Source organism: Bombyx mandarina, chromosome 05, assembly GCF_030267445.1.
Source record: "Bombyx mandarina strain Sakado chromosome 05, ASM3026744v2".
NCBI classification, from domain to species: Eukaryota; Metazoa; Arthropoda; class Insecta; order Lepidoptera; family Bombycidae; genus Bombyx; species Bombyx mandarina.
In genome coordinates, this window is record NC_143212.1 from 5,398,999 (window position 1) to 5,418,364 (window position 19,366).

Consider the following 19,366-nt stretch of genomic DNA (forward strand, 5'->3'; position numbering starts at 1 on the left):
CTAAGATTACATCTTTCGCGGAACGTTTAATCCATATTTGATAGCACGTAAAACTAACAATAAATCTGTCAGATATCGATTCCATGCTTCCTTTCAATTCGCACCGTGTATAGGCATTCAATTCAATAACAATTTGTTAATATGCACATCGATGATAAGTGTCTAATGGTCGATATGAGCGTTTAATTAGCTTTATCGGTGTTTTGTTTATTTCCAATTAAAGTATTTGTTACTCCAAAACGAGGCTAGATAAGATTTAATTTTTCATTTGTATTTTCCAATTTTTGGTTTTCCTGACGGATGAAAATTGTATTACAATGATACAATGTGGAGATAAGCATTAAAAATATATATATTTTTATCACAATCAGTACTTTTGTTTATGATCTGAGTTAAAATGTTTTTAAGCATTAAAATTATAGAATAAACTATATATAATTAAACATCATACGCCTTTGGAAGTCACAAGAATCAAGACAACTGATTGGTTCAATTTAGACTCGTTCTGTTGAAGCGAAGGTTTAAAAATTGTCGGTAGTGTACCTATATTGAAAGGTGTTACAAGAAAAACAATTTGAAATGAGTTTAGAGAGAAAATAGAAAAGGGTTTACTAAAAAAAAACTCCATAGATTATATTTTTTACCTTACCACTGATTCTCAAGTTACCTTCCGACCTGTTTGGGTGAGACAACATTTATATTATGGTAGGTAATGGGATTTTTAACTAATGTCAAGGTGAGCCTTCCTGTTGTGATACCTATGTGCTTCGAAAACCATTTAATAGTTGATGACCTTAGTGTGAACTGAATAGCGATGAACTTTTTGGCCTATTTAACGAAAAAGAAAGAAAAAAACGATGGCTTATATATACTAGTAGTATTATAAAGAGGAAAGATTTGTTTGTTTGTTTGTTTGTATTGAATAGGCTCCGAAACTACAGACCAGATTTGAAAATTCTTTCACTATTTGGAAGCTACATTATTCCCGAGTGACATAGACTATAACATATTTTGAAAAAAAATAGGGATCCTCACTAAAACTCCAATAATGTAACCCAAGGTGTAAAAAAAAGACTTATTTAATATATTCTTTACATCGCGTGCCCTGCGAAAACTACTGATGATAGAATAAAATAATGTACTACGACTTTGTAGAACACATTATTATTTACAAAAAGTGTCGCGACAGCATAAATAAATAAATAATAAATAAATAAATATTTACTAACAATCACGCCACGTTAACTGGTCCCGTGGTAAGTTCGTAAAGAACTTGTGTTACAGGTACCAGATAACGGAAATAAATGTAAGATTTTTTATTATACACATACACATATTTAATATACATCCATAACCCTGGAAAAGACATTTATATTTATCATACAAATATCCTCCCTTGGCGGGATTCGAACCCGCAACCCCCTTGTGTAGTGACCATGTCACTTACCACTACACCAGACGGCCGTTATATGTTATAGCATATGTCTAACTATTACAGTCATGCCGCAACAAGTGTTCTTTTATTTTAAAAAATAAAACAACGTCAAATATCTTGTCGTTATCGTTGTTTTTTTTGGTAAAGACCCGAGCGGAGCCGGAGCGGGCCGCTTGTCCAGCTTCAAACTAGCGGCCGCATCGTTGAAATGTTTATTCTACTCAAACGTATATCATATAGCGGCCCGCTACGGCTTCGCTCGGGTCTTTAACAAAAATATCTAAACAAAAAATTATAATACACACACATTATATTTATACACTTATATTTGCGTCAGGATTCTAAAAATATAAAATTATAAAGGTAGTTTGAATAATTATTATTATTTTAATGCACTTTTATTTTCATTTAAATAATATTTGTTTTTATCTATTTTTTATTATTTTTCTAATTAATTAACATTATTATATTAACATTATTGGAGTTTTAGTAAGGATCCCTATTTTTTTTAAAAGAACATAGCCTATGTCAGTCGGGGATAGTGTAGCTTTCAAACAGTGAAATAATTTTTCAAATCGGTTCAGTACTTTCGGAGCCTATTCAATACAAACAAACAAAACAAAAAAATCATTCCTCTTTATAATATTAAGTATAGATTATCGTTTTTATTAAATGCTTAGGTGGGTAGACGAGCTCTTTTTTTTTAAATATTGTTTAGATGGGTGGACGAGCTCACATCCCACCTGGTGTTAAGTGGTTACTGGAGCCCATAGACATCTACAACGTAAATGCGCCATCTACCTTGAGATATAGGTAGTTTTCCAATTACAGCACAAGAGCGCATTATGCGGCATAATGCTCAACGTTGAATGTTCCAACTACAGCAACGCTTCGCACAATCGAGCACTCTCAAAAGTACTGCTCTCGCGTGATACTCGCAATCGATACCGACTCAGTGACAGAAAATTGACAAGTGTTTTTTCTTTAAGTTGGCATTGATCGAAATTTTGTTTATATTATCGTTAGTAATGTTGAAAAAAATTGTAAGGCTTTCGTTTCGTCGTAGTTTCTTAGAAATATTCAATGTTAATAAAAACTGTGCTAACTTAGCGCACTCTGCTGATGCATTTAAAAACTAATTCACGTTCCAATTAACCTTCAGCATAATTCGGCATTGTGCGTCACTGAGTCGCATTATGCTCTGTAATTAGAAAACTACCATAAGTTCTAAGGTCTCAAGTATAGTTACAACGGCTGCCCCACCCTTCAAACCGAAACGCATTACTGCTTCACGGCAGAAATAGGCAGGGTGGTGGTACCTACCCGTGTGGGCTCACAAGAGGTCCTACCACCAGTAAAACGGCCCACTTAGTGTTAAGTGGTTACCGGACCCCACCGAACGTGGTCTCGCCTTGTCGCGGCGGTGGGGCTTAAGCGTGCACCCCGATACCGTGGAGCAGCGTTGTCTGCACAGGGGTGCCGCGAACAAAGAGGACTGCACACCGTGTTCCCGTTTTCCCACCTTTGCTGGACAAAGGGTGCGTGAAGCGGGAGATGGCTCCCTTCTGGAGCCCTCTTGAATGCTAGGCCATGTCCCCGGCAGCTCTTTGGCTGCTAAAGGGGAAGGCCCTCCAGAGGAGGGTACCGGTACGCCGGCGTGGCCACACCGTGGTCAGACGTGTGGGTCTGTCAGTAATGGTAGACCCCACGTGGATGAGAAGTGAACCGGAGGGCACTCCCTTCCGGTCGCTGGTTGCCATGTCCCCGGCTGCCTCTTGGCGGCTACAGGGGAAGGCCCCCCAAAGGGGGGTACCGGTTTACCGGCGTGGCTTCGAAGAAGCACACCGCAATCCCTACCGAGTAGGGGACGGGGGCTGCTGCCTAGCAGGAGCCGTGAGGATGCGAACCTCTATAAAAAATGCCCCAATCCCAAGTTTTTGACACCTGACGATGGGATGAATGGCTGGAGGGAGTCTAGTCCCAAGGGTTGTCCCATACCGTAATCCCCACTTGGTGGGGGGCGGGGGCCGCTGCCTAGTAGGGGCCGCGAGGATGCAAACCTCTATAAAAAATGCCCTAATCCTAAGCCTGTGACGTGCCCGGTGATGGGATGAGTGGCTGGAGGGTGTCCAGTCGTGAGGGCCGTCCCAGGGGACCGACCCCTGGTTAAATAATAAAGGAATAAATAAATGATGGCAGACTTAACGAAAAAATTACCCCAGGAGGGTACCACTCTAGGTGGAGAATCCCTCCGTGCTTCCACCTCGGTGGGAGCATGCTGCCCCACGTATTCTGGGGGGCAAAGCATGCCACGATGAAGGGGGCTGTGCGACGGGCAGCGGAAAACCCGTCGAACCGAGGTGTGCCAGCGCTGGCTCGACGCGCTCTGCGCTCGTCAGCGACTGTGAGGCGGCTGGCCCGAAAGGGAAAGTTAGGCGGAAGAGAAAGTCGAGGGGACTTTCTTCCCGCGAAGGGGAGGGGCAAACGTCGTCCTCTGACACGGATGCCCCACCGGAGAAAGTGGTGGTAGTCTCCGATTCGGCCTCTGCCGCGGAGGAGATGCCGCCTCCTAAAGGGAGACCCGCTCGGGGGAAGGGCGCACCGTCACCGGCGCCGTCATCGGCGTCGATGTCTGTCGCCTCGCTGGACGGGCGGACGACAGAAGAGGAGGAGGGCGGTCTTCGGGACCCTGCCTTGGTCATAGGCAGGGCCATGAAGACCGTCAAGTCGTATGCGGCGACCAGTGCCAAAACCAAAGCTGCTGGCCGCAGGCTGCGGGAAGTCGTCTCGCGAGTCTCGAAGGTTCTGCCTTCGGTTGCTTCCGCCAATGACCAGGTGGTGCAGCTGATGGCGGAGAATTCGAGGCTCCGAGCACAGCTACAGGCGCAGCAGCGGCCCGATGGCAGGGTTGCTGCTACCAAGCGGGTAGCCGCCACGAGGTCGTCGCCCGCGTTGCCACGTGCCGCTGGGTCGCGGACTCCTCCGGCATCTGTGCCGGCGGTGTCGCCGCTGGTCTCCGGGGTCCCTCGGGGTCCCTGTCCCTCAGCGGCGGCTGGCGACCCGTGGCCCGTGCTGCCACCATCGCGCGCGGTACAGCGGCGTTCGCGTCTCCCGTCGCCGCGGTCTAGGGAGGCGACGGCCGTCGAGCGGCAGCAGGGATCCGCGGGGCCACGGATCGTGGGCCTGCCGGAACCGAATTGCTACAGCCTGGACGAGATTATCGATCGCACCGTCCAGGCTGTAATGGAAAGGCTGGGTGGCGGGCTGGCGGCTCTCGAAGCGAAACGTATTGTCGCTAGTGACGCTGAACGGCCTGCGTCTACACATGCCGCGGTGTCGGGTGATGCAGTGACCCGCTCCACCCCCGTACAGGCTCCAGCCACTAGGGCGGGCCCGGGGCGAGACAGAGCCAAGCGGGGGGGCGGCGCTAACGCGAAGTGCACATCGCAAGCGCCTCAACCCCGTCCGCTGCCCCCGCCCCCGTCTAACATGGACGAGGGGTGGAATGTGGTGGCCCGGCGGGGTGCCAAGAGGGCCGTACCGACAGCTCCCCAAGTGGGTGGAGCACCGGCCACTGCGGCGTCTCAGGCTGCTCCCCAACAGGGTCGAGCGCCTGTGGCCGCCAAGAAAAAGAAGACGAAGAAGAAGTCGTCGCGCGCGCCTCGTTCGGCGGCAGTGGTCTTAACGCTGCTGCCGGCCGCCGAGGCCAAGGGCGTGTCATACGGAGATGTAGTCTCCCGGGCGCGCGCGGCTATTGATCTAGACGAGATCGGGGCGGGGGAGGGCCTCCGCTGTAGGCTGACGGCCAATGGGGCCAAGCTACTAGAGTGTCCCGGTGCCGATAGTTCCGGCATCGCGGAGCGTCTGGCAGCGAAGCTCCGTACGGTTCTGCCTGAGGAGGAGGTTCGAGTGCACAGGCCGGTCAAAATGGCTGAATTGAGAGTGACCGGCCTGGACGACTGCACCACCAAGGATGAGGTGGCGGCGGCTATTGCCGCCCGGGGCAACTGCGCCCTGGAGAATATAACTGTAGGCGAGCTGCGCCTCGGTTATACCGGGGCTGGCTCTGTTTGGGTGCGTTGCCCGGTAGAGGCGGCCACCTCCTTGGCTGCTCCTCCGCCCGGGAGACCGTCGGGGGAACCGGGCAGGTTGCGCGTGGGCTGGATAGCGGCCCGCGTGCGCCTTCTCGAACCACGCGCCTGGCGGTGCCTCAGATGCTTCAGCACTGGGCACTGCCTCGCTAAATGCGCGAGTGCGGTTGACCGCAGCGGATTGTGCTTTCGCTGTGGTCAGCCGGGACACAAGGCGGCCGTGTGCTCGGCTGCGCCGCATTGCTTATTATGTGCGGCGGCCGGGCGCAAGGCTGACCACCGGGCCGGGGGCAAGGCCTGCCCTCCGGCCAGCAAGAATGCAGAACGAAATCGGCGCCGCCAAGCTAAGCGGCGTCAAAAGAAGCGGTTGGCCGGGGGAGCACCGGCTGGCACTTTGTCTCCCGCTGAGGCGTTCGCGCCCGATAGCGGGGGCAATGGAGTAGGGGAGGGAGCGATGGATGTGGTTCAGTCTTAATGGATCACACCTATCGCTTCCTGCAGGGAAACTTGAACCACTCCGCTGGGGCTCAGGACATGTTGCTCCAGACCATGGCGGAGTGGTCAATTGACGTGGCTGTGGTCGCCGAGCCATACTTCGTTCCCCCAGCGGATGACTGTTGGTTTGGGGACGTTGATGGCTTGGCGGCCATACATATCAGAAGAACCGCGATGGTCCCCCCCCTGGCGATGGTGACCAGGGGCCCCGGGATCGTCGCGGTACAGTTAGAAAATATCGTCGTGATCGGGGTGTACTTTTCTCCGAATCGGCCTACCGTCGAGTTCGAGCGGTTCCTGGACGGGCTAGAGGTGATCGCTCGTCACCTCGCTCCCCGTTCAGTGATACTGGCGGGGGACTTCAATGCGAAGTCTGTCGCTTGGGGTTCCCCATTCACGGACGCTCGTGGTAGGCTGCTGGAGGAGTGGGCGGTCGCGGTCGGTCTCTGTATCGTTAATAGGGGCTCGATCGCGACTTGCGTGCGGTGGGCGGGCGAGTCTATCGTGGACTTGACGTTCGCGAGCTCGCCCGTCGCACGGCGCATCCTCGGCTGGAGAGTGGTGGTGGGGGCGGAATCGTTGTCCGATCACCGGTATATCCGGTACGATCTTTCTGCCCCTGCGCCGACGCCGGCTGCAGGTGCCCGCGGGGTTGACCCCCCGCAGAGTGCATCCCGGTCATTCCCTAGGTGGGCACTGAAGCTCCTGAACAGGGAGCTCCTGGTGGAGGCCTCTATGGTGGCGGCGTGGGCGCCCAAGCGCCCACAACCTGTCGATGTGGAAACCGAGGCCGAATGGTTCCGGGGCGCGATGCACCGCATATGTGATGCATCGATGCCCCGGGTCGGCCCTCGGCACTCTGGACGGCGACAGTCGCCCTGGTGGTCGCCCGAAATTGCAAGACTGCGTGCGGTCTCCATTCGGGCGAGCCGCCGGTGCACTAGACACCGCCGTCGCCGCCGCCTGCGGCGCGACGAGCCCGTCGCGTTCGCGGAGGAGGAAGCTCGGCTGCACCGCGAATATCGCGCTGCGAAGGACGCCCTGCGGCTGGCCATCAGGCGGGCCAAGGAGCAGAACATGGAGAGACTCTTGGAGGCGCTCGAAGCGGATCCGTGGGGGAGCCCATACAAATTGGTACGCGGCAAGTTGCGCCCGTGGGCCCCCTCTATGACTGAGCGTCTCCAGCCCCAGCAGCTGCGGGACATCGTTTCGGGGTTGTTCCCGCAGGAGCGGGAGGGTTTTGTCCCTCCCGCTATGGGCGGGCCGTCTGACACCGTCGACGGCCAAGCTCCTGCTGAGGTGCCCCGTATTACCGAGGCAGAGCTCCGGGTGGCCGTTGTCAAGATGACTGCGAAAGACACGGCCCCCGGCCCGGACGGAGTCCACGGCCGGGTATTGGCCTTGGCCCTTGGTGCCCTGGGGGACCGGCTCCTTGAGCTATATAATGGCTGCTTGGAGTCGGGACGGTTTCCGTCGCTCTGGCGGACGGGTAGACTTGTGTTGTTGAGAAAGGAGGGGCGCCCGGTGGATACAGCCGCCGGGTATCGTCCTATCGTGCTGCTGGACGAGGCGGGAAAATTGCTGGAACGTATTCTGGCTGCCCGCATCGTTCGGCACCTGGTCGGGGTGGGGCCTGACCTGTCGGCGGAGCAGTACGGCTTCCGGGAGGGCCGTTCGACCGTGGATGCAATTCTTCGCGTGCGGTCCCTCTCGGACGAGGCCGTTTCTCGGGGTGGGGTGGCGCTGGCGGTGTCTCTTGACATCGCCAACGCATTTAACACTCTGCCCTGGACCGTGATAGGGGGGGCACTGGAGAGGCATGGAGTGCCCCTCTACCTCCGCCGGCTGGTTGGGTCCTATTTGGGGGCCAGGTCGGTCGTATGTACCGGGTACGGTGGGACCCTTCATCGTTTTCCGGTCGTGCGTGGTGTTCCACAGGGGTCGGTTCTCGGCCCCCTCTTGTGGAATATCGGGTACGACTGGGTGCTGAGGGGCGCCCTCCTCCCGGGCCTCCGCGTTATTTGTTACGCGGACGACACGTTGGTCGTGGCCCGGGGGGATGATTTTAGGGAGTCTGCCCGTCTCGCCACAGCGGGAGTGGCCCTCGTCGTCGGAAGGATAAGGAGGCTGGGTCTCGACGTGGCGCTCAGTAAATCCGAGGCTCTGTGGTTTCACGGGCCGCGGAGGGCGCCACCAGTTGGCACCCACATCGTGGTTGGAGGCGTCCGGATAGGGGTCGGGGTGCAGTTGAAGTACCTCGGCCTCGTGTTGGACAGCCGGTGGGCTTTTCGTGCTCACTTTGCGGAGCTGGTCCCCCGATTGATGGGGACGGCCGGTTCTTTGAGCCGGCTGCTCCCGAATATTGGGGGACCGGATCAGGTTGTGCGCCGCCTCTACGCGGGGGTGGTGCGATCGATGGCCCTGTACGGTGCACCTGTGTGGGCTGAGCCGCGCAACCGGGCCACTATGGCTCGGTTCCTGCGCCGGCCGCAGCGCACCGTTGCCATCAGGGTCATTCGCGGATATCGCACCGTCTCCTTCGAGGCGGCGTGTGTTTTGGCGGGGACGCCGCCATGGGAGCTGGAGGCGGAGTCGCTCGCTGCCGACTATCGGTGGCGCAGCGAGCTTCGTGCTCGGGGCGTGGCGCGTCTCCCCGAAGGTGAGCTGCGGGCGCGGAAGGCCCATTCTCGGCGGTCCGTGCTCGAGTCGTGGTCGAGGCGATTGGCCAACCCCACGTGGGGGCTACGGACCGTCGAGGCGGTTTACCCGGTCTTTGATGACTGGGTGAATCGTGGCGAAGGACGTCTCACCTTTCGTCTGGTGCAGGTGCTGACCGGGCACGGATGCTTCGGGAAGTACCTGCGCCGGATAGGGGCTGAGCCGACGACGAGGTGTCACCATTGTGGACACGACCTGGACACGGCGGAGCATACGCTCGCTGTCTGCCCCGCTTGGGAGGTGCAGCGCCGTGTCCTGGTCGCAAAGATAGGACCTGACTTGTCGCTGCCTGGCATCGTGGCGTCGATGCTTGGCAGCGATGAGTCATGGAAGGCTATGCTCGACTTCTGCGAGTGCACCATCTCGCAGAAGGAGGCGGCGGGGCGAGTGAGGGAAAGCTCTCCTCACTACGCAGAAACCCGCCGCCGCCGAGCAGGGGGTCGGGACCGGGGTCGTATCCGTGACCTGGCCCCCTAAGAGCTAGGGGTCCCACCCGTTTTGTGCGGGGAGGGACCCAGACGTGGGGTGGCGTGCTCTGCACGCTCACCCGCAATAGGAAGCCGGGTGATGGTAGACCGCGTTCCCCCGACCGCTCTGGGGGAAGGTGTAACGCGGCGCCATCAAAGCGGGCTCTCGGCCCGCTGAACGAGGGAACCGGTGGTCGTGTCGCTGGCGGCCACCGGTCCGGCGTCCGTGGGACGGTGGGATGGATGTAATGTGCTCTGCGTCAACCCTGTCCCGCCGTTTCAATAGCCCCGACTGGGCTCCGGCCCGGTCCGAGGTAGGGCGCCGGTTGTGAGCGGCAGGAGTTTTTAGTGAGGTTCAACTCCCACATACCCCACCTGCCGCGCGGGTGGGGATCCGGCGATTTTCTCCTGTGGGAAAAAAAAAAAAAAAAAAAAAAAAAAAAGTGGTTACTGGAGCCCATAAACATCTAGAACGTAAATGCCGCTACCTACCTTGATATATGATTTCCAAGTTCTTTGATTTTACTACAAAATGTTATTGCTTCACCGTGGAAGTCAATCGTGAACATTTCTTATGTATGTATTTCATTAGAAAAATTAGCACCCGCCTACGGGATTCGAACACCGTTGCATCGCTAGATACGAATGCACCGGACGTTTAATCCTTTAGGCCATGACGTCTTAAGCAAATCGTGCCAGGGATACTTGCTGAAAATCCTATTTATACAAAGTTTTTTAAATAAAATTGTAACAATAAAATCGCTTGAACAGAGGTAATTTTAATCAAATCAGAAATAACGTTTTAAATTCTGCGAATGTATAATTATCATATTAGGTTTTTTAATAATCATGATTTTTAATTTAAAGTGAGATTTAATCATACTTAGATTCCGACATTCGATATCGATAAGTATCAGTAACACTTACCTACTGTATCCACTTATTGTTTTCAATTTCCCCGGTTTTTATTTGTTTTCTATTTTCCTTGTAGGCAGACGAGCAACGGCCCACCTGATGATGAGTGGTTACCATCGCCCATGAATGTCAGCAATGCTAGGGGCTTAGCCAACCTGCTGCCTACTGTTAAGTACTCTCCACAAGCTTCTTATTCATAAGATACAGTTTTGCAACCTTGGTCTCATCAAAAAGAAAATTTTTCTCATTATCAGTTGGTAGTATTGTCATAGTTATTATTTATATCATAAGTAAAAGCCTCATAATAAAATTATATCTTTATGATCGCAATAAAAGAGGCTACTACTGTATATAACTATATCACTACCGATTTCTTGACAAGATAATATCCATACCTAAATCACTACACTGACATATTCATTTCTCGTGATATAACTATATTTTTCTATAGCTATCGTCAAATTGTTTATTAACAATGAATTACTGTCATCGAGGCCTAAAGCTTAAACGAAAGAGGGTCATTGAATCCATCAGTGATTTAAAAAATTTTGAGAAAATACGTACTTAGCACGTGCTCACGAACGAATTTCACATTGAAGAGACAACATTGTACAATGTACACTAATAATTGAACCCGCAAAAAGTTATAAATTTGCGTAATTACTGGTGGTAGGGATTTTTTTTTTATTGCTTAGATGGATGGCACAGCCCATCTGGTGTTAAGTGGTTACTGGAGCCCATAGACATCTACAACGTAAATGCGCCACCCACCTCGAGATATAAGTTCTAAAATCTCAGTATAGTTACAACGGCTAACCCACCCTTCCAACCGAAACGCATTACTGCTTCACGGCGGAAATAGGCGGGGTGGTGGTACCTACCCGTGCGGACTCCCAAGAGGTCCTACCACCAGGACTGTAGGCTTGCACGTGTATTACCGTCCAATTATACTATTTTAACTAAAAAGCAATTTACAGTCCGGTTTGACACTGTCGTTGTTGATCGATTTCGTGGGGCGCACCCGTCGCGCCGACCTTGTCATATGTATAAATATATATAAATTATATTAAAAAAGATAAAATAAAAAAGCCTGTATTTCCTTATACTTAATTTCTTACTAAGTGTACTTCTCTATACTTATACATAACAGTCTGGATTTTGAAATGTTTTACACAAAACTCTTTTGCTGTTTTCAAGTGCATAGACACAGTAACAAGAGCCAGTTAACATTTGTTGTCATTTAAAATAATAAAATAGACTATAAAAGTTTTATCGGACCAATAAATGGGAATTATGATTTTTACTGATTTCTTATCAATAACCAAGGATTGTCTGATAACATCAATTAAAAGTATTTCAGTTACGCGTTGCATATTACCGAACATGTGAATTTTTATTGTAATCTCATATTTCTACGTTCGAATCATCTGTACCCAAATATACAGATTTATATCTTCATTACATATACCGTGATTTGGATCAAGGGTTTTTTTTTATTATTGTGTTTTTTTATTGCTTAGATGGGTGGACGAGCTCACGGCCCACCTAGTGTTAAGTAGTTACTGGAGCCCATAGACATCTACAAACGTAAATGCGCCACCCACCTTGAGATTTAAGTTCTAAGGTCTCAATATAGTTACAACGGCTGCCCCACCCTTCAAACCGAAACGCATTACTGCTTCACGGCAGAAATAGGCGGGGTGGTGGTACCTATCACTAGAGGCCCTATCACCAGTAAAAGATACCAGTGTAGATACTCGGTTTGGTACAGGGCCGTATGCTCGTCTGCGTACAAGAGCATTAAAAAAGCGATACACGAAATACTTCTACGATGAAAGAATAATGTCGTGTAATCAAAACCAAAATTGCCAATGATCAATTTTGAGTTTACTGGTGGTAGGACCTCTTGAGAGTCCGCGCGGGTAGGTACCACCGCCCTGCCTATTTCTGCCGCGAAGCAGTAATGCGTTTCGGCTTAAAGAGTGGGGCAGCCGTTGTAACTATACTTGAGACCTTAGAACTTATAGCTCAAGGTGGGTGGCGCATTTACGTTGTAGATGTCTATGGGCTCCAGTAACTACTTAACACCAGGTGGGCTGTGAGCTCGTCCACCCATCTAAGCAATAAAAAAAAAAGTAGTAAACAAATGCAGTGCATTTTGAGCTCGCACGTTAAAGTAACATTGGCTGTTGAAGCCGCCACAGCACTCCGCTTATGCCTTCTAGTTTCAAATTACTTATTTCGGTAATTATTTAACATTAGATTGGCTTAGAGAATGTCACCATGCACGGAATCTTTGAAAAAAAAACTTAATATTGTCTACTGTTTAATTATACTTAACTGTAGATAATTTTAATATAATATTTTCAATAAAGTCGATTTGTAGCTTTTTCATCCTTGTAACATCGTAAAAGACCACGTGCTCCTAAGCTTGAACATTATTAGAAAATAAGGTCCGGTTTATTGATAGTCATGAAACGCAGGAGTTAAAAACATGGAACGCATCAAAATACTATAGGATCGTCCAGAATAAAAAAAAAAATATATAATCATTCGGACTTCCGCAGGTAGATTAGATATAAAATTTAATCTTTCGACGTCACTAAAACATGCTTTAGTTAAAGTTTTGAATTTAACGCAGCAACAAACATAGTAAGACCATTAGAACACAAAAGTAAAGAAAGTAAAGATTCTTGTACATCAATGGTACTCCATCATTAAGTGTGAGGTACTTCTTCCATTGACCAAGTATGCCTCCAACTGAAAATATTCTCCAGTAGCGGAATGTCAGGTGTAATAAATTTTTTTCTCTTTATTTTTGCTATGATGGCTGGACAATCTCACGGCCCACCTGGTGTTAAGTAGTTATCAGAGCCCATAGACATCAAACAGCTGCCACCGATTTTGAAACATGAGTTCCAAGTCCGAGTTTCACAGTACAACGGCTGCCCCACCTTTCAACCTTCTGCCCCGAAACGCATTAATGCTTCACCGCAGAAATAAGCAGGATGATGGTATCTACCCGTGTGGGCGGTCTTCCGCGTGGTTCGTTCTTCAAATCAAAATTTCCATCACGAGAGCGTTTAAACGAAAATCGCACGGTGCGTTCATTAGCAGTCCCCTCTCCAAACGCAACATTGATATTTCGAGGTTTTTCTGCAGCGTTACTTCCGCGTCGGAACTCGTATTAAAAAATCACTCGAAGTTTCGAAATATCCATCTGTCTTGTCTAAGCTGAATAAAAAAAGAACTGAAAGTCGATAGTCGAATGTTGCACATTTTTAAAAAGAAGAACCTCATGGGTACCATTTGAAAAAAGTTTCATTCAAAAATCTCAAACCATGAAGGTTCTATGTCAATTCGAAGTACCAACTACAATAAAACGGCAATTTCATACTTTAATCCCAATTATCTTCGTAATATAAAATCATTGCTTTTCTGTGGGTAATGGAATTTAGGTTATAATATCTGTGAATTTCGGTACGTTAACCACTTAACGCTTGAGTGGAGTGGGCTTTCATAGACACAGCATAATCAATTTTTCGGCGAATCTCCTCAGTGGTTCGCGATTCCGATCTGATGGTAGATTTAACGAAGCACTGTTCTAGCTATGGTCAGTGTTAGCAATTCTCTCAGGTTAGGCCTGCGAGCTCACTTACCGGTCCACGCCTAGATGAACTAGCCTCTTAGGATACCATTAGGTAGGGAAAAAGGAGTGGGCTATATGCGCGTCTGCCTAAAATGGCAATAAATAATAAATGCTATAAGTATTTGTTTAAAAAAATTTGGAACTGTCTGCATAAGTTGAACCGCGGCGTAATCTCACCACTCGACAAGAGGGCACTTAGCTTCTTACTCATTAGATTACATTTTGTTCAAGACCTTAAATCTCTGGTCAACTTTTAAACGCTTTCTACAGTTTTTACTGATTACTTTCTAATTTTGAAGATTCATAGAGGACAATAAAAAGTGGAACTCGTTACTAAAGCTATATTTTATTTCTTAGAATAAATTTTCTTATTAATGCAGTCTTACACAATAAATAGGATTTTGTGAAAGGTAAAAAATATAGGCAAGTGAACATAGGAATTGCCTTTTGTACTAAAACGAGGTTCTTTTAAATCTATCACAGCTGATTTGGATGTTTAAAGTATTTAGACTGTCTGTTTTGAGATTCAGCGGAGTTATCCGGTTTTACTGTAGAAGATGCTGCTGCAGGGGTGCTGTTCCCTTTGTTGGGATTCAAGAATGTGTCTAAGAAAGCGATTCCATCTTCGAGTGTCTGTACGATGTTTTGATAGACGCTCTCTTGTTCAGTTTCAGCAGCTTCTGTTTCAGTTTCTTCATCTTCTTCTTCGGTTTCCTTATTACTGTAAAATATAATTTCCAAAATAAAATTCACATATTTTTTATTATATTTATTTCGAAGACAATTATAGAGGTTGCACCCACGTGTATATTTCGGCAGGTTGAGGCAACATCTCCATTCCTTGTGGTGTTGATTTGAAGCAGCCAATCGGAAACTGTATTTGCGGAACCAAAAATATCCTGGGCTCTAACTCTAAGCATCCTCGAATGCCTTCAGAAGTAGGTGCCAGCTCACTAAATTTAGCGCAGACTTCTGCTAATTTATCGAATACTTGGAGACAAATCGGTTCTGGGTTGCTCCCTATAAAAATATGAATATGAAGAAATAATTATGAACAAATATCCAATAAACGCAAATGACAAATTAATTTGAAAACTATATGGTAATCGAAAAATGTGATGGTTTACCTTGAATTTTACTGCTGTGTATAAGGTTTTTGCCGTAAGATATCTTAACCATGAAACCTTCATCTGGCGAAACATATTTCATGTGGACACAACCTGAAAAATAAATTTATTTTTACTGCCTCGTTAAAATGTGTCTAAAACAAAGACCAGTAACTGGTTCTATTACACACAATGCGAGCGCTTGTTGAGGCAGTGATTTTTTAGATGCTACAGGACAATTATTATTACCACCACATGTGATTATTTCATCACAGAATCCAGGATAATGTTGGTACCATAAATACAAGCTACGATATGAAAGTAAATTGTGTTTATAATTACTATTCTACTTAATTATTGAGGAAATTTTACAGAAATACAATACCTGGTCCACCCACGTCAACGAATGTCATATTAAAATTAACACAGCAAACGCAGGCTTGTCCCTTGCACAAACAGTTTCTACTAGACTCGTCATTGCGTTGTTCCGGTACGTCGATTAGAAATTGCCCTGCAAAATTTATGGTGTGAGGTTTCTATTACAGATGTTTAAAGATGAAAAAAAAAATAGATAGGAAAATGGTGTGATATGGTTAGATAGGAAACGTGTTAAAATCTATTCTATAATTATTACTATACTAATTAATTACTTTATATATTGTATTATATTGAATTATATATTATATAGTCATATAGTATACAGACTTTAGGCCGCTGGTCTTTTTCCATGAGCATGCTAAGCTTTGTGATCATAGCCGATTCGTAAGTGGATGTAATTTTTAGTGATGATGAAAATATGGTTCAGAAAAAAATACCGTTTCCGGAAACATTTAAGTAGCTTATGTTAGGAAAAGTTAAAGATAGAAGAAAACATAAAGTAGTTTTGATCTAATAATTACGGGCACTATTGGATCAAAACTACTTCACCGGCATGTACAGTGGCTAATTAATTAATTGTGACAGCGAACTGGCAAATAATAGGAAGGAAAAAAACTAGAATCCAAGAATCCTAATTTTCAAGATTAGAAAGTTAGAAATACTGCACAAGGAAAATATGTACGTAAGAAAATAAATAAATACTAGTTTTTAAAAACAAAATAATAAGTTAAATTATATTATATTACTAGCGACCCGCCCTCGCTTCGCTTCGGAAACATTAAAAAACACATGAAACCAACAAACAAAAAAATTAAAAAAAAAATTAAAAAAGTAGCCTATGTTCATCAGGGACAATGTCGGCTTCTAATGGAAAAATAATTTTTCAAATCGGTCCAGTAGTTTCGGAGCCTATTCGAAACAAACAAACAAACAAATCTTTCCTCTTTATAATATTATATAGTAATATAGTATAGAAAGTATAAAGTATAGATATAGATAAATTATTTCGCAAGTTATCGAATCGAGTTTGATGTATGAAATAAATAAAAAATTATAAAAATTCAACATTCGTATGTAAATCTGTCCAGTTTTTGTATATTCGATGTTTCGTTTAGAAACTTTCTCGTGAGCCGCGTTTCTACTTTCACTGCTCAGATACCTGCCATGTTCTCTAGTTCATTGTACTTTGTAACCAAATTTAATGGTCTGAGTTGTTATAGTTGGTTGGCACAACGACAGGCCTTTTAAAATTGGTATTAGCGGTTGTGGTCGTCTTTGTATATTGTTATGTAAGATAAATTTGGACTTGCAGTTAAATAATCATAAGTGAAATGTATAGTGGGACTTTCGTAACTGTAATGTAATCGAGTAGTAATCTTGTAGTTGAGTCGAACATTCTGGAATATTTGATTTTTATTACAAAGGACAACAGATTTTTATGTATTATTTTTCTCAATCAATAAAATACATACATTGCTTCTGAAGAGGGTTTTTAGTTTTATATTTATGTATTTGTTACTGCAATAGTTCCAAATATCACTCTTTTAAACTGAAATAATTATAATAGCATTTCAGGATTTTGATAATACATATTTTGTTGAAATTTTTCATTGCATACACAAAAAAAGAACTTAATTATTAAATCATGTTTGTATTATGTTTATTTGATTTTGTATATTATTCTATATGTACATTTGTAATAACGTGTACAAAACGACTGATGAGCTCGCGGAAGTGATTTATTTGTGCGTTACTAGCGACCTGCTCTCGCTTCGCTTCGGAAACTGTAATTTATTATTGATTTCTCCACTATTTAATGGATGTTATTATACATATAAACCTTCCTGTTCAATCACTCTATCTATTAAAACCGCATCAAAATCCGTTGCGTAGTTTTAAAGATTTAAGCATACATAGGGACAGATATAGGGACAGAGAAAGCGACTTTGTTTTATACTATGTAGTGACAATACATTTAAACTTCCTTTTTTTATGTGTTCCATAATTTTATTTAAATTTCATAATTATTGGACCGTGCTCATTTAAGCAACAACCGGCTTTCTCTAACTGTTTGATGGTTACATATTTGTTTTCTATTAGGTACTTACCTAATAGGCCCATGGCGTTTGCCGTCGTGACAATCACGAATAGCACCGAAAGCACCACTTTGACCGACATATTGACGCTGTCACCAATCGAGAACGAAATAAGATTTGAATTTTAAAATTCACAATTTATAATGAAGGACAGATATTGTTGCTTTTGCGAGGAATGTTCGAATGAGGCGACCGTCGCCACAGCCGAGCCTACACTGCTCCTTTCCTAAGATCTCGCCACCGCAGTTTCACCTCTCACAATAGAAGGTGAAATTTAACTAAAGCATCGTATTAAAATGATATGCACCACCGAAATGCATTGAGAAAGCGACTGGGGTGGGCTTTTATTACGATTTTAATATTTGATTTTCAGTCATCGAATTCAAATAGAAGGTAAATGTATATGTGCATCGGTTTATTTTGATTACTTTGGGAGGTCCGTGAATGGTGCTTGAAAACTAGTCGGCTGACTTTCTCTCGTGGATAACAGCGGCTACTGATTTATAAGGAATTTGTGAGTGTGGTTTTGTGGGCTTGATATTTTCCGGAACTTTCGAGAATATTGTTAATGAGGGTAAAACACCAACGGTTTTAAATTTATTTGTTTTTATTTTATGTATTTCATATTTTTTCTTTAAACAGAAATTGCTTTTTTTTATATATACAACAAAATCGAAATGCGTACTTAAACGCCTTTCAAAGATAATTTCTATTCATCCTAAAGCTTAAAATGTTTTATCATTGTTTTTTTTTGTAGTAATGTTAATACGGATAAGACGGATGCTGTACTTTCAATATATGTAATTCGGTGTATACATTTAAAATTGCGTAGGACATGATGAAAGCTGTAATACGTTTTTCCGCCTCCGTAGAAAGCTGTCTGACCCACAGATAGACTTGATTTGTGCAGCTAAGTGCACCATCGGACCAGTGCCCCACTTTTGGATCACTTTACTTTGATAGTCTTAGGTCACGAACAGAGTTACAGGTGCTGTTTGAGTAAAGTATATTTTTATAATTATAAGACAAGATTTGTCAAAAAGTGCGTTCATAGTTTGGAGCGTGAGTATGTGTGTGTGTGTGTGTGTGTGTGTGTTTGTTTTTATTAATTGCTTAGTTGGTTGTCAGTTTTGAGTACACCGCTGTTCTATTGCTTCAAACTGAAACGCATTTTTGCTTCACGGTAAAAATAGGTAGGGTGGGGTACCGACCCATGCAGGCTCAAAAGACTCCTTAACACCGATAATTACGCAAATTATAGTTTTTGCGCCGTTGATTTATATTACGCGATGTTATTCTTTCACCGTGGGAATCATTCGGGAACATTTGTTACCTGCCTGCGGGATTCAAACATCGGCGCAGTCACATTGCTAGATAAAAACATACCGGGCGTCTTATCCCGCAGATTGCCCTAAACACATAATTACTCATTACAGATCCTCCCGATCCATTAACGGTGCTTTTAGGTACCACAAGCACCGGTCACCGTCCTCGTCGAACCCGTCGATAGCGACGAAGGGTTCGACGAGTGAATTAACCCACACAGCCCGCTGAGTTTCTCGCCGGATCTTCTCAGTGGGTCGCGTTTCCGATCCGATGGTAGATTCTGCGAAGCATTGCTCTTGCCAGGGCCAGTGTTAGTAACACTCCCGCTTTGAGCCTCGTGAGCTCACCTATCCGTGACTTCACTTCAAGGAGAAGCTGAAATAGCCTCTCAAGGCTATTATCAGCATATGTAGGTATAAAAAAGAAATATCCCGCAGACCATCACTTCGTGTCAGAGTGGTGTGAACAATTTATATTAGCGTATCTGTAGAAGCACTGCTTCGATGCATTTTTCATACGATTATTTAATAAGTACACAGTGGTCTGTCAGGATAGAGTTTTTTTATTGCCTACATTTGTGGACGAGCTCAAGCTTTGTGCAAGACATGTCCTTCTTCAAACGAGGCTTATGGAGAGTATTAAGCGGTAGGCAGCGGCTTGGCTCTGCCCCTGGCATTGCTGAAGTCCATG

The 19,366-nt window shown here is 45.9% G+C and overlaps 1 protein-coding gene across 1 annotated transcript; it reads right to left on the reverse strand.

Annotated features, from left to right (window-relative positions):
- Nucleotides 1–14,097: 14,097 nt before the first annotated feature.
- Nucleotides 14,098–17,817, reverse strand: LOC114241425 (uncharacterized). The gene is made up of 5 exons (XM_028172259.2): nucleotides 17,363–17,817; nucleotides 15,262–15,387; nucleotides 14,898–14,990; nucleotides 14,574–14,790; nucleotides 14,098–14,491 (listed from the first exon to the last, which is right to left on the reverse strand). The coding sequence occupies exons 1-5, from the start codon at nucleotides 17,430–17,432 to the stop codon at nucleotides 14,248–14,250; spliced, it is 750 nt and encodes a 249-aa protein (XP_028028060.2). The 5' UTR covers nucleotides 17,433–17,817; the 3' UTR covers nucleotides 14,098–14,247.
- Nucleotides 17,818–19,366: the final 1,549 nt, after the last annotated feature.